The 15,292-nt window shown below is 43.5% G+C and overlaps 2 protein-coding genes across 3 annotated transcripts in view; both read right to left on the bottom strand.

Moving 5' to 3' along the window:
- The window catches only part of enpp2 (ectonucleotide pyrophosphatase/phosphodiesterase 2), a 48,410-nt gene extending 45,547 nt beyond the window's left edge, over nt 1–2,863 (bottom strand). For both annotated transcript variants that reach the window (XM_013268386.3, XM_005472366.4), the window contains exons 1-2: nt 2,741–2,863; nt 1,923–2,028 (exon numbers count right to left, since the gene is read on the bottom strand). In XM_013268386.3, the coding sequence (XP_013123840.1) occupies nt 1,923–2,028; nt 2,741–2,758 (124 nt within the window). In that variant the 5' untranslated portion in view covers nt 2,759–2,863. The remainder of the gene's footprint in view (nt 1–1,922; nt 2,029–2,740) is intronic.
- A 2,410-nt stretch (nt 2,864–5,273) lies between these two features.
- The window catches only part of taf2 (TAF2 RNA polymerase II, TATA box binding protein (TBP)-associated factor), a 41,634-nt gene continuing 31,615 nt past the window's right edge, over nt 5,274–15,292 (bottom strand). The window contains exons 24-27 of the mRNA XM_005472365.4: nt 11,838–12,067; nt 9,086–9,250; nt 8,496–8,598; nt 5,274–6,330 (exon numbers count right to left, since the gene is read on the bottom strand). Coding sequence (XP_005472422.1) covers nt 6,032–6,330; nt 8,496–8,598; nt 9,086–9,250; nt 11,838–12,067 — 797 coding nt within the window. The 3' untranslated portion in view covers nt 5,274–6,031. The remainder of the gene's footprint in view (nt 6,331–8,495; nt 8,599–9,085; nt 9,251–11,837; nt 12,068–15,292) is intronic.

The raw sequence follows: 15,292 nt of genomic DNA, 5'->3' as shown, positions 1-15,292 counted from the left end.
CACACAGAAATTCCAGAAACGGCTGCAGGCGTTGCAGACTGCTGCGACAGCCTACGGCGCAGTGCAGCAGAAGTCTGTGTTTGAGAATCTGGGATTGAAAATGAGCTCTAAAGCTCTTTTAATGTTGACTTAAGGCAGAGCAGCACAAACACACTCCCTTCCTCCCTCATGACCTCACAGGGTCACAGTGTAACAAGCACCAACACACGCTCAGTCCGTCCATTTCATACGCACCGGCAGACACAACCCACTCAGGCTGCTTTACTTTAGTGTTTGGAGATGTCACTCCTATCGATGGCTGGGTGACTCATTGCACCTGAGACTCACACAGGGTTCCAGATTTACAGTGTTTCAAAAAACAGAAAAAAAACAAACTTCAAAAGGTCTTTTTCTGCTTGTGTTTTGGACGTGGAGCATAACTTTAGGTATGTCCGACCTACACTTGGCCAAGACATATTCAAGCATATCCAAAACACACTTCACATTCCCCGTGCTGAGCCACTCTGGCAGCTAAAAGCCTCTAATGCTGTTTCTTGTGCTTGCGCTGCTGGACTTGAGTAAAACACACTGCAGTTCTTCTCAGTCGCCGTACACCAGAAAACTGATTTTTCTATTAAATCGTTTTTGTAAAAGACAAACTGTGAGAAAAATATCACAACCTGTCTTGAAATTGCTCATTTTATCAAAACACCTTCAGCAATCTTAAAGAAAATCACTTCAATAAGCAGCAACTACAGCAACAGCGCATTTGGGATTTGTACTTGATAAATAAATAAAAACTTTGCTGATCTATTTGGTCTTTGACTTTCTGTTTATTATTGTGGCAGAAATTGTTATGATGCCATGTGTAATAAAGTGCTACCACACATAAAGTTGCCCCATTAAGTCTTTGAGTTTATGGTCTCAGTCACTTGTTTCAGGTCGCACTGAATGACGAACGACGTCTGTTTCATAAATCTGGATCACGCTGGGTTTTAAAACTGAGGAGCTCACCGGCCAACAAGGAGTCACACCCTTCCCTTCTCATCACATCTGATTTTTTTTATACCAAGTAACAGTGAAAATGCTTCATGACGAGACTTCACAGACAAGCCGATGACGTCAACAGTAGCTACATCCATCTTTTTATACAGTCTACTCAACAGTGTCTCTTCTTTTTCCTGCAGCCAGAGACACACGGAGGAATCCTCAACTGAAATCTTTTAATTTGGGGCAAAGTGAGCACACTGTCAAGACGTTTTTATTTTTTTTAAATCAGATGTGCTGATGTCATATCAATCATATAGGCTTAACTATCAGGTGATCGCAGTTCATTGGAAACATTTGGTTGTATTGTGAGTAGCATCAGTTTGATCAGTTCGGACATCTTCGACTTTTCCTTATTTTTTGTCATATCTGTACTCTCGCAGTGGGGAGCACATTAAATATCCCCAACGTTTCCTGTAATGAGATCAGTGCAAGCTGTGAGCTGTGAGACCCCACAGTGCTCTTAGCAGAAGCCCCGGCCACCTTATGTTTAAACCTTCTGTGTGCGTGGAGTGGCCAATCAGAACAAAGTGGGCTTAAAAGGAGGGGGAAGAGTTCCTAAAACAGCTTGTTTCATAAGAGAGTAGATTGAGGAAGATAAATCTGGATTAATTTGAACTACAACAATAAATATTTTGGATAAAATATGGAGGTATATCAGAATAAGTCCCCTTTAAACATGAAAATCTAATTGTTTGTGAAAATTACTTCATTTTGATACCACCAACCACCAAGTATCATAAAAACACCACAACTTGGGAAAACAAAACTTATATCTACACAGACATCAGAGGTCGGTGTTAGTTACAGAGTAGCTACCATCTCCTGTCCAAGGTCACCTCTGCTGCACACGTGCCTGTCAGGTTTTCTCTGTTTCCTCGCAGCAGCGTACTCACTTTCTGTCCTGGCCGATGTCCCATCTTCTCCTGAGCGTTTGGGCCGATCATACACAAAACCCCAACACATGTCAGCACCGCACAGGGCTGACAGGATCCACACAAGCTGAGGACACAAAGTACCAACATCAGAGCAGGCATTCATACAGTCTACATGCTGCATCTTCCAGTGGTTCTCAAGCTGGAATTAAAGAGTTACTTTTACAGTTATTTCTCTTCAGCTACAGACGTCATATTCATGGCCTACATTCACACTTCACCTGCAGTGCTCCATGCCTGAGAGCTTGAGAAGCACTGGGCTTAGTGAAAGGGTCATGAGGTTTATTCATCAGAGAGCAAACACAGAGGAACAGCAACATGTCACATATTTGACTTCAAGCACTTTTCATTTGCAAACCCCGTTTTCACCATTGACTGACTCTGTTTGCACTGGCTGCTCATAAACGAGCTTCAGAAGTTTGTGATGCACGAAAGCTTTATTTGAGCTGGTGTAACACAAACTGCAGGTTTCCCCCGTGACCTGCGAACACCGCGGGGGTGCTGAGTTCAAAGTGAAGAGACCACCCCTCAGCTGCATCACAATCGCCGGATAGTTTGACAGATCTGTGACCTTTCGGAAATGACAGAAGAATCCACGATTGTTCTGCAAATGCTCATCAGCAGGGAGGACAGGAGGACAGGGGGGTGTAGAGGTTCCACGCAGAATAACGCAAACTACCAAGAAACGCGGTCTAACGCGTCACTGCACGCGGATTTACAAAACATGCGTATTTTTTGGATGTCAGCTGCAGTTAAAACTCTTACACATGGACTCTTACCAGTTTGTGCAGCAACATGTTCCTCTGTGCGTCCTGTTGCACCGCGCTGTAGGTCCGTGAGTGACCGACGCTGAATCTCCAAACCGAAGGACCACCGGAGAGGAGGACCGTTGAAGAGGAACAGCAGCGAGGGAGGGGGAGGTGACTGAAAGGAGCGGACAGGATTCTGATTGGTGTAGCTGTGGAGGAGGGCTCCGGTCATTTATGACGGGCAGATCCGGAGACAGGAGCGCGTTTAACATGAGACATGAAACATCTCCACACCCACTGAGCTGTGGTTAGAGTATTTACTCACAGGACAGTGAGGTGCTTAAGAAACACTACAATTATTATTATTATTATTATTTTACAGTATATCAATAATCTTTATCTTTTGGCAGCTGACACTGGTCTGTAGCCAAACCGCTTCTGTAAAAGTGAAACTTGACCAAAGATGGGGCCCTGAAACTGATGCTGGGTCAGTTCTAAGATCAAAGGTTTTTATATATATACTCTCAGGCCTAAATTTAGCCAAAAGTTCATTTATTAATTGATTTATGTCAACACTCGCTTCAAGGCGCTTTACATTGTAAGGCAGAGGCCTTACGTCCATCTTGGAAACTACTTTTGAGAGATGTTGTTTAAATAGTCTCAAAAAGTGAATGTGGTCAGAGGTATATCTGTGGAAAGAAATATTAAGAGTTCGTGCCTCGGATGTTCAGTACACAGAGAGGGAGCTAATTATCTGCTGAATTTGTAAGTTTGCTCACTTCTAAAGAAATGAACAGTCTCTAAATTTTAAAGTAGTTTCCTTTAAATGGAGAGAGAATGTCAACCAAAAATCCAGAAAAAGCGCATTATGTTAAAGTTCTAAATTGATTTGTATGTCATTGAGTGAAATAAGTATTTGGTGCTCCGGCAAAACAACACTTAGTACTAACAACTCTTGTTGGCAAGCAGAGGTTTGCACACATCACAGAAAATCTTAATCTTTAGGTTTCTTGGCTGCTGCTTGGCCACTTCAATTCAATTCAATTCAGCTTTATTTATATAGCACCAAATCACAGCAACAGTTGCCTCAAGGTGCTTTATATGGTAATGTAAAGACCCCACAGTGCTACAAAGAAAACCCCCAACAACCCCAACAGCTGACCCCCTATGACCAAGGCCCATCTTCAGTGTTCTGGCTAAGGGAAGAAGGTTCTTGGCTGTGGTTTTACGATACACAAGTCCCGTTTATTATCCCCCACAGGACAACATGCAGTTGTCCTGTGTCCTTAACAGAAAAACAGTCCCAACGCATATTGTTTCCACCTCCATGCTTTACTGTGGAGGTGGTGTTTTGGGGATATAGTCAGCATTTCTGTTCCTCCAAACACGATGGGTCGAGTTGATGCCAGAGAGGTCTGTTTTGGCTTCATGTTTCCACAACACTTTCTCCCTTCTCTCAATCACTCACATGGTCCTGGGTGGTTTGACCCAGTGTTTTGTGTTTAGTATTATTATTTTATGTTCTAGTTTATTCTGATTTTGGTATCCCGTGTCCTCCTCCGGTGCTCTGTTCGTGTCCCTGAGTTTGTGTTTGTCAATTTCCTGTTTTACTTTGAAGGTCTGTCTCTCTTGTGTCTAATTAGGTTCAGCTGTGTCCTCTTTAGTCTGTCATTCCCTTGTTAGCTTGTGTGTATTTATAGTGTGTGTTTGCCTGTGTTCATTGTTGCTCCGTCTGTGTTACCTCGTGTATCTCTGCCCTTCATTCTCCGTGCTGTCTCTGCTTCGTGTCTTTTGCTGATGATATCGCAGCTCATTCCAGCCTCCTGCAGGTCTACGATCTTATCCCGACCTCCTTTGACAGCTCTTTGGTCTTACAGACGGTCGAGAGGTTGGAATGGCAGAAATTGACTGGACAGGTGCCTCATACACATATCAAACTGAGATCGGGAATATCTCTAAATGATTGCTTGTAATGTGTGTGCAACATGGACACACAGACCCGAGGGAGCCAGAATTCTGGCTGGAGGAACAAATCCTTATTTCACTCAATGACATGCAAATCAGTTCAGAATTTGCATACAAAGTCTTTTTTCTTGATGCTTGGCTGATATTCTGTCTCCATTCAAATGAAACTACAATAAAAAATTACTGTGTTCATTTCTTTTGTAGGAGATCAAACTGGAGGAGATCAGCAGTGGAACTATAGATGCAGGATTCACAGACGTCAGCTGTGAGCTCGTGTAGCTTATGAGTCAAACAAAAATACAGCAAAAACAAAGAAATAGCAATCAGCTATTTATTTTAATAAAAAACAGTTCTTGAAATATCAGTATAGAAAATTAAAAGTTCATCTTGTAGTTGGTATGCTCTACATTGTGCTGCAGTCCATTTACATTTTACAGGTTTTGGCAGCTGACTGTGTGGTAGAACCGACTCGTACAACTGTCATTAATTCAATGAAAACGATACAATCCCATCAAGGGAATTTCAAACCTCCTGACAGACTGGAGAGGAGGGGTCCCACAAACATTCATGTTTACACAATGAGGAAACAACGGCAACATTTGACAAGTGACACAGTCTTTTTTCTTTTATTGTTGGATTTCAGCATGGTAAGGTCAATCGGAAGATACAAAAACCGTTTTTTTGTGACAGAAGGCCGATGCTCAGCTGTTTATCTAAATGTTGAATGACTTCTGTTCTTCTCATTGGTTAAACCACCTAATCAAAGCTAAGACATGATGCCAGCGTAAACCCAGCCACGAACACTGTTTAAATCAGTTACAACGTCTGTGGATACCAAAACATATTTAATTAGGAAGCAAAGTATAAAACACACGCGCACACACACTACTCGAGTTTCAGTGGTACAGTGCAGTGAAATCCATCTGTTTAATGTCTCCGGGGGGGAAGCCGTTTGCACGCGGTCCATCACTTTTCCCCTCAGCAGACGCTGAATGCTGGGATTGAGCTGTGGGGATGAGGCTGTTTGTTGAGAGAGGTGTGTGTGGTTGCACGCCTCACACAGCCTGGAAGCGGTGTATGTGTGTGTGGTGTAAGGACACAGGGAGGTCTTGGGAGGGTCTACCTGGATGACATCACAGCCTCAGTGGAAGTTTCCCTCGTGTCTGTGCCGAGGACTTCGGTTCTCTGAGGCTTACACTGAAACAGCAGAGTTCCTGTCTCATAATACTACTGAGAAATCAATGTTGAGTCCAGACATGGAAGCAACGGAGGCAAGCGTGCTGTTGTGTGCCACATGTGAGCCGTTAACCCAGCCAGAGCCAACAGCAGCTGGAGAGCACGCCGGCCTCTGGACGCTCAGTCGGACAGAGAGGGCGAGCGCAGCGACCTGCCGCTGGCCGGGCTGTTGCTGTAGGTGTGCGAGTTGTCCCGGTCTCTGTCCTTCTCCTTGTCCTTGCTTTCATGTTTGTGCTTGTGCTTGTGTTTGTGCTTATGCTTCTTCTTCTTCTTCTTATGCTCATGGTGATGGTGGTGGTGATGGTGGCCGTGGTCGCCTCCATGCTTAGAGGATGAGGAGGTGGTCTCTTTGGGGAAAGATGGCACGGGTGTGGCAGGCATGGACAGCAGAGCCTGTTCAACAGATGATGGCTCTTTACCTGAAATGAGAAAGACGTGTCAGATTTAAAGCTGGGGTGTGTTAAAGGCCCTCCTGGATAATCTGTTTATTGCCACGTTCTGGATACCTTGGAAGCTGGTTACCTTTCTTTTGTCAGGTAGAGCCACTCATGCATCACTAGCAATACAGCAAAATGCACCTTTCTTTTAAAAACAGTGTAGTCAGTGCTGTGTGCATAGCCCCAAATACACAACAGTGCTTTGACAGTTTTCCTACTGTTTATGCTCACTGCCGCCATCTTTGATAACTCGAGGTTGCAGTGGCTGCTTCAACTCTCTGAGTTGGAAATCCGAGTTGAGGGGGCGTTCCAGTTTAAAATTCTGACTGGGAACCTGGAAATTCTGACTTCATTTGTTACTCACTCTTTATTTGAGCAAGTTTCCTTCCTACAGAAATCCAAAAAGGTCAGGTTTCTGCTCCTGAGAGCCTCAAAGCCTATCCTCTCACACAGCGTCAGCAGTGAGCAGCACTACTGACTTTAGCTTGACGGAGTTCAATCATCACTAACATCAAAAATGGCCGACTCCAACACACACTACAGGAATAACAAACATGCACTGATGCAGCATAACACAGGATTTTGCTACTGATGTTAGCGTGCAAACGAGCTAAGGTTAGACAAGCTAGCTACTACAACAGATAGCAGGGAATTTGTGTGCGTTAGCTTAGATTTGGCTTTGTCAGCTAATCTAACAAACTAACCATTCCCAAACTCATCTAGCGACACTTTATGCTGGTTGCTAACATTATCACTAGAGTCCTTACCTGAGTGGTAATGCTAAGTGACTAGTTTGCCAAATGACCCCACCAGCTAATGTGACCCACCCGAGTTTAAAATGGTCCCTGGCTGGACTTCACCCAAACCAGTGTCCTAAGCTCCCCTTTAGGTTTAGATTAAGGTTCTTCAGCCCATCAGTGGATGTGTTTAATAATGCCCCAAATGTCCTGTTGAGGTGGCTCTTCTAGGTTCTGCCATGTGTTTATGGAGCGGCTCTTTGGTTCCTCCAGTGTAGAGGCCCGAGCACTCTTTAAATGAATGTTGCTTAGCTTGCGTTTGGGAGTTTTGTCCTTGGGATGAACAGTGAAGGCTTTTACTGCTTGGGTTTTGATTTTGACCCAGGTATCATCCATGTAGCTGTACCGGTGGTTAGGTACTGTCCCTTTGAAAGAGCCCAGAGCTTTAGTTTCCACTTCCTCCATGTGAAGCTTGGCTACAATGGGTGATACTGGAGATCCCATGGCACATGGCTGTTTTTGTCTGTAAAAACCCTCGTATTTGAAATATGTGGTGGTAAGGCAGACGTGATCGGGGGTTAAGCTGGTTCCGTTTTGTAAGGAGCTGTCTTGTGGTAACAATAATAATAATAATAATAATAATAATAATAATAATAATAATAATAATGATACTAATAATAATGATAACTTTTTTAATTAAGCGCTTTCAAACAAAGTGCTGTACAACAATCCTTTTCTGACAGTCTCCACAGTTGTAGGTATACAAGTGAAAAGTGGGACCACATCAAATGGCATCATGGTTTCATCTGGATTCAGCGTAACTTGTTGGAGAAGTTAGTGGAGTGTTTGATGTGATGGGGTGTGTTCCCCACAAGTGAAGCTAGGAAGGTGTTTGGAAATTTGTAGGTGGCTGAGTTTATACTGCTAACAATGGCTCGGAGTGGAACTCCACAAAATACCTGCTACTCTTCACCATTTGGTTTTAGAAATGACGAAGCCTCGTGAAACGTCTTCAAGACATTTAAGGAAGTCCAGTCACTGTCTTTCTAAGCGCCTTAGGCTCATCTTCACTTTGTGTTTATAAACCACTGCATTTAATCATTAGTTATTATTAATCGCCCTCACCCCCGACCAGCTGAGGGAGGTGGGTGCCCCTCCCTGAGGCTGGTTTTGCTGGTTTCTTCCTGTTAAAGGGGAGTTTTTCCTTCCCACTGTTGCCAAGTGCTTGCTCATAGGGACCATCTGATTGTTGTGTTGTGTTACCTTACAATCTAAAGCACATTGAGATGACTGTTGTTGTGATTTGATGCCATATAAATAAAATTGCACTGAACTGAATAAGAAGAGTTTTCAGGACGTGAATGTAATGTGTGTGTGTGTGTGTGTGTGTGTGTGTGTGTGTGTGTTTACCAGGTGTAGAAGGTCTCTCCAACAGATTGAGGTGATGGTGAATGAAGGCCTGACTGTCATGAACAGTTTCCATATCAATATCTTCATCTTCCATAGTGTTGAACTACAACAGAGCAGAACTTGATTAGAAATAGTGAATCATTCAGTTTCAATGAAAGCAGTTTTTGTGGATCATAATGTTTTTGTGAGCCACTATAAAGAGGAGCGGTTCCTTAACATGTCACTCCAGATTTCAATAGAACAGCCCATCGAATATAAACTGCCCAACAGTAATTGGTTTAACAGACTTGACATGTTAGAAAGTTTTACTGTGAACAGATACATCGTTAAGCTGTTTTGTTTTTCAGATTTGGTGGACAGCTTAATGGAGGTATAAAGCATCAGCAGTTGTCCAGCTGGATCTGAAGTTACTACGGCTACAGTAGCAATGGCTTCTCTTTAAATGTCCTGCATTACCACTATCACCTGCCAACACTATCAAGAGACGCAGCGTTGGTGTTTGGTGCAGATTATACTGTTCTTTTCTGTTTAACGTTTTGAAAATGTGGGTGGCTGATGAATTTTTCTTTAGTGTGACATTAGCATCTTACTCTGATCTTGTAGCGTGCTCCCCTTCCATCATCATCCTGCTGCTGCAGTATCTGTCCTGGCTCTGGAGGAGATCCCAGTGGGGTGTCAGCCTTCCTCTTCAGGCCCTGAGGGGGCTGGCCTACGCCACACACACCCAGTGAAACAGGATCTGGCTCGTCGTCCACCTGACAGACACAAAGGAAGAAATCAGAATGAGCAGCAGCTCCAACTCTGATAGCAGGACAGTGCAATGACGTAGCTACAGAAATAGAATACACACTTTATTAGAGAACTGGTATAACTGCTATAAACATTAAGGCTAAAAACAGCTCACCAAGTTTCACAAATAGCAAATCCAGCTACACAAACCCTCTAAACTTGGTTGAAAATTAGCAGTTATGATTAGATTGAATCATCTCTAGGCCTCTGCCTGTGTATGCATACCTATGAGCAACAAACATGGACATGAGTAGCTCACATTACTGTGAGAGTCCACATGTTTTTCAACACTGCCACTGTCCATCCAACAGTACATGACTACAACAAGTACAGCTGTGAGTGGGAGCTAAGCAGTCCTACAGTGCTACCACGTCAGGGCTTTAACACTAATGGCTTTGGCTGATGCTAGCTTGCACACAGAGTTTGAGTATTTGAAAGGTGCCTCCAGTTCACGTAAGCCCTGCAGAGGTGATTTTAGAGTGTGAGCCTTTTATTTAAAAGGATTAACACTGTCTTATAATGTCTGCATGTGTTTCGCCATACTCGCTTTTCCAACGGTCATTTTAAGGTGTGGGGTCAATGTGTTGGTAGAAAAACTGGGGTTAAGGCAGCAAGAGGACCGAGTCCTAAAAGGTCGGGGAGGTTCTTCATTTTAAGCAGAAACATGAAACACTTTACTTGATTTCAATCATATCTTTGAGAACTTGCAGACTTCTGAGTGTGCGCTGTAGTTAACGTGTGTAATGGAGTGGTTTAATCAACCGTCGCAGAGATTTTGATCATGAACAAACAAGCAGAACGCTGTTCTGTTTGGTGATTCTGGCTGACGCAGTGACGATGGGGTACAGCCAAATACTGCTGGCAGCATTATCCTGTAGTAGCCATAATTACACAGGGTCCAACCAAAAATAATATCACTTTTATGAGCTTCTACATGCACACAGTGTGAACGTTTCAGTGTGGCGTTTCAAGGAAAAGAAACGACCACCAAGCAGTTGGTTGCTGACATCACCACTGGAGTTAAAAACGAGTGAAACCCAACACGATAACTCATCACACCGTCATACGTAAGCTGGAGACACCACCAACATTTACTCCACTCCAAGTTCATCTTAAGTTCTCCAGGTTGTTCTCTGTGGTATAAACTCCTCATCGTCTGTTGGGAGCCATGCTTCAGAATATTCGAGAAAGGTCATTGAATTCTGTTCAGTCACTCTCATCCTTAAGAAACCAGTCTGCGATGATCCGAGGTTTGTCACTCTGTGTGTTATCCTGCTGGAAACAGCTATCAGAAGATGGTACATAAAGACGGTGTGGGCATAAAGGATTTGGACATGGTCAGCAACAATACTCGGGTACGTTTGGGTGTTTAAACGATGCTTAGCTGGTACTAAGGGAGAAGAAAGAGCCTGTACCGTGGTTATAAAGCAGGATGGATCCATGTTTTCTGACCTACAATCTAAATGTCAAAGCAGAAACTGAGACTCAAAACCAAGCAACATTTTTCCAGTTCATCGGGGATCTGTTGCAGAGGATTACAGTCAGTGATCAAACTGTGTGAGAGCTGAGCAACAGCTGCTTGGTTTAGGAGTCTGACAGAAGTCTGTGCAGTCAGACACGAGGAAGTAGGAAGTTATTTATCGCCGTCTTTTATCGACCAGAACAGAGTGATCGGTTTCATCTCACTGTGGTAATGAGATGATTATAGACTGCAGTTACTATGCTTGATAGAAATACGTCAGTTGATGGATGCACTTCACAGCCTCCTGCCAACATGGAATAATAAAGATAAACTCTGAATAAGCAGAAATAAGGCCTTCAAATATGATTTGGAAAACACTGTATATGGACCAATAAACTACTTTTCCTTTGATCCCTGAAAGTGGGAAACAAGAACCCCGAGTCCTCCTGCATGCTCACTGAGTGGGATGTGGAGACGCCCTGGTGGCTCCAGCCTTCATGGCATGCTGAGGATTTCAGTTAAAAACACAATCCAGTCTCCTATTGTCCAGTTTTGGTAAACTAAATTTTGCTGTTCTTAGCAGCCAGTGTGGTCCTTTGCTGCTATCGCCCATCTGCTTCAAGATGTGACATGTTCTGTGTTCACAGACGACCAATCAGATATCTGCATTAACAAGCAGCTGAAGTGATGTACATAATAAAGTGGCCAGTGAGGATCCAGCTTGCGAGGTGAAATACTTAAAGGTTTTTACTTCCTTCTTGGTAGCTGTGTAGCAGCTAGAATCCTAGGTTTGACTCCAGTGGCCGGCCGAGGCCTTCCTGTGTGGAGTTTGCGTGTTCTTCCTGTTCCTGCGTGGGTTCTCACCAGACACTCCAGCTTCCACCCACAGTCCAAAGACATGGACGCTAGGTTAACTGGTGACTTGACTGTGGTTGTCTGTCTCTCGTTCTCTGTTAGGCCTATGATAGGCTAGCAACCTGTCCAGAGTCTGCATCGCCTTTCGTACCATGACAGCTGGGATGGATGGAGTTTTGCTTTTCAAAACAACAAAATTGGCTATCGTGGCAATGAAACGACTCCCCAACACTTACTGTTGCATAGCTCATGCCCACACCATGGATGCCTATGCTGGCAGGCGTGTCCATAACAGCACCAACTCCCAGCTCAGGTTTGATGGTAGGATTAAGTACTGCTTTCTTCTCCTTCAGGTTGAGTACCAGGCCCAGTTCTGGCAGTGGAAGGCAGGAGGGCCGAGTCAGACCAAACAACATGTAGTAGAGATTGACAGCATCGCAGCGCAGCCGCCAATCATGGGACGCACCTGAGAAAGAAGAGAACAAAGCGAACGTGCATATATTACATCATCTCCCGAGCCTGCTGTAGTACTCTCTAAGACTGCAGTTTTGAGTGCAGTCGTTCGGAAATCTACAAGCATGTTAGGCTTTTTTCAACAAGTACATGTCTGCATTTAATCCTAAGCTGCATACTGCTCAACCACACGTTTTATTTGACATCCCCACAGAGACAATCCTAACACTACTAAATACAGATAATAGGCTCTCAGTGACAGGAAGGCTGAATGTCTCATTATGTGAGTCATTTGAGTAGTTTGGATTTGGCATGAATTAAACTCCAAATCTTGCTGAAGCCAGCGATCCAAAGGCCAGGAGCTGGCCTGTGGTTTTAAAAGATGATTGAAAAAAACATGACTACCAGCAGCAGAAAGTCCTCTTACTTTGTGTTCCTACAGCACTGACCTTCAGTCAGTGAAACACCATCCTGTGTGAGTGTGCTAGTTTAACACACGGGGGGCTACGGAGAAAAAGGATTATAAAATGACCAACACACTTTCAGAACATGATATTTAAGGTTAGCACAGGCCGGGCAGCTCAGGTTTAAACTGGCAGCACTGTGTGGCAGCTGCTCACACCAACCTGACCAATAAACAGACATTGTCAGGAAACAACGATCATTAATATTTATGTCCATGCCTCAAACTTGTAAATCAATAAATTTAATAACATGTTGGAATAAAAGCCCAGAAGAACATGAAACTGTGAACATATACTTGTAATTGGGTTTTGACATGGTGTGTATTTTGTTTGGCAGACTAAACCTTCGGCTGAAAGACAGGACCCCCTGGAAGAGAAAGAAATAATGAAAACTGAGGACACAAAAGAAGGCAGAGCTTTGGGTTTATATAGAGGCACTGCACCAAGATGTAGACCATAACTCAGTTCAAATGACCCGCTGACAATGAACAAAGGACCTACAGAGATCACATCCATGAAAACCTTTTAACTCTCACAGTTGCCAATATTGTTTGGTTTAAGTTTGTACAGTTAGCTTCATCTGAAGACATCAAAAGATGGCAGCTAGCACTAAAACACAGTAAAACAATTTAATTCAATTTTATTTACACAGCACCAAATCACAACAACAGTCGCCTCAAGGCGCTTTATATTGTAAGGTAGACCCCACAATAATACATACAGAGAAAAACCCAACAATCATATGACCCCCTATGAAGAAGCACTTTGGCCACAGTGGGAAGGAAAAACTCCCTTTTAACAGGAAGAAACCTCCAGCAGAACCAGGCTCAGGGAGGGGCGGGGCCATCTGCTGCAACCGGCAGCTAACAATACCCAACTACACAGCCAAAGTCAGATTGACAGCTAACTACACAAAGTCTAATGCAATCCAATGGAAGCAGGAAGTAAGATGGTAATGAGCAGCCATGTGCTAATGATCATTATGCTTGGAAGGGTTGCCACGAGAAAACCTCTTCTCTCTAAAGACAACATGGTGGCACAGATCAAGTTTGCAAAGATGATTCTGGACAAACCACGAGACTTCTGATCATCATGCACAGCAGCATGTTTGGAAAAAACTAAACACTGGGTATCAACCTCCACGGGACCCAGGCACCCCGAACCTGATGATTGCCATCACTGTCTGTACCTTCCTCTCTGTATTACATTTGTGTCATCACACTGGAAAATCCTACATTTTCTTTACTTAACTTCCCCTTACACTGAATATACTGAATATTTGTTTTAAATTAATTATTCATTAAAAAACAGAAAGATTTAGGATGTCCATGTGGCTGTATCATTCAGGGTGTAAGATCTGCAGACACCTGTATGGAGCTAAAGATGTGCAGAAGGAATTAAACCAAGGGTCAGGGTCATAATGGAGCAGAGAATATGCATCTGCAGTTTAATGTCACTTCACTTTAGTGCTAATTCATGCAAACTGGCAAAAGCTGAAGTATTCTTCTTTGATGTTTCTCACTTTCTGGAAACCAGCTGACTGAGAGACTCGAGTGTTGCATTACCAGTTTAAAAACACAATGATTTGAGACAGAACCGAGTCTTTTGCTGTGATTCTTTTCCAGTTCATTGGGGATCTGTTGCAGAGGATTACAGTCAGTGATCAAACTGTGTGAGAGCTGAGCAACAGCTGCTTGGTTTAGGAGTCTGACAGAAGTCTGTCCAGTCAGACATGTGGAAGTGGGAAGTTATTTATCGCCGTCTTTGAAGAACGAAAGTGATCGGCTTCATGTCGTTGTGGTAATGAGATGATTATAGACTGCAGTTATTATGCTTGATAGAAATATGTCGGTTGATGGATGCACTTCACAGCCTCCTGCCAACATGGAATAATAAAGATAAACTCTGAATAAGCAGAAATAAGGCCTTCAAATATGATTTGGAAAACACTGTATATGGACCAATAAACTACTTTTCCTTTGATCCCTGAAAGTGGGAAACAAGAACCCCGAGTCCTCCTGCATGCTCACTGAGTGGGATGTGGAGACGCCCTGGTGGCTCCAGCCTTCATGGCATGCTGAGGATTTCGATAACAACACAATATAGTGTCTGGCTTTGAAACCATTCAGGCTACGTCCACACTAATCCGTTTTCAAACGAAAACGCATTGTTTTCTCTCCGTTTTGGCCTCCCGTCCACACTGAGACGGCGTTTTCCTCAAGGAAAAACGCAGCGTTTTGGAACCGCTCTCGAAAACACATACATTTCAAAACAGAGCTGTCCCGTCGCAGTGTGGACGCTCAAAAACACAGACTTTCTAAAACGATGACGCATTTCAGTCATGTGATGCATGTGACCACTTAAACAAAGATAGCGGAGGGCATTATACAGCAGTTGTTTTGTTTGCTCTCAATTTTGACAGCCCTAAAACGATTAATATCAGTTTGTACGTGCTCCAGACAGCTTTTCTTCAAATTCTTTAAATCTCGCTTGCTTTTGCGCATGCGCAGGACTGGAACATAAGTGTTGTGGGCCGTTTCAATGTGGACGCACAACTCTGTGAATACGACTGAAAACGCTAGTGTGGACGCGGAGCGCTTTCAGACCAAAACGCCGTTTTCAAATCTATCCGGGCTCGTGTGGACGTAGCCTCAGAGAGTACTGCTAGGCTGTGAAAAGTCTCCTCAAATATAGCCACCAAAAGAGGAGTGGTAAAATAAAGTCTGGTGCTTTCTAAATTTTTCAGTCCAAATAAAATAATTTCTTTCAGTTTA

This window comes from Oreochromis niloticus, linkage group LG11 (assembly GCF_001858045.2).
Source record: "Oreochromis niloticus isolate F11D_XX linkage group LG11, O_niloticus_UMD_NMBU, whole genome shotgun sequence".
In the NCBI taxonomy this organism is placed as follows: Eukaryota; Metazoa; Chordata; class Actinopteri; order Cichliformes; family Cichlidae; genus Oreochromis; species Oreochromis niloticus.
Note: the sequence above shows the minus strand (reverse complement) of the source record. Positions and strands in the feature narration are given on the sequence as shown.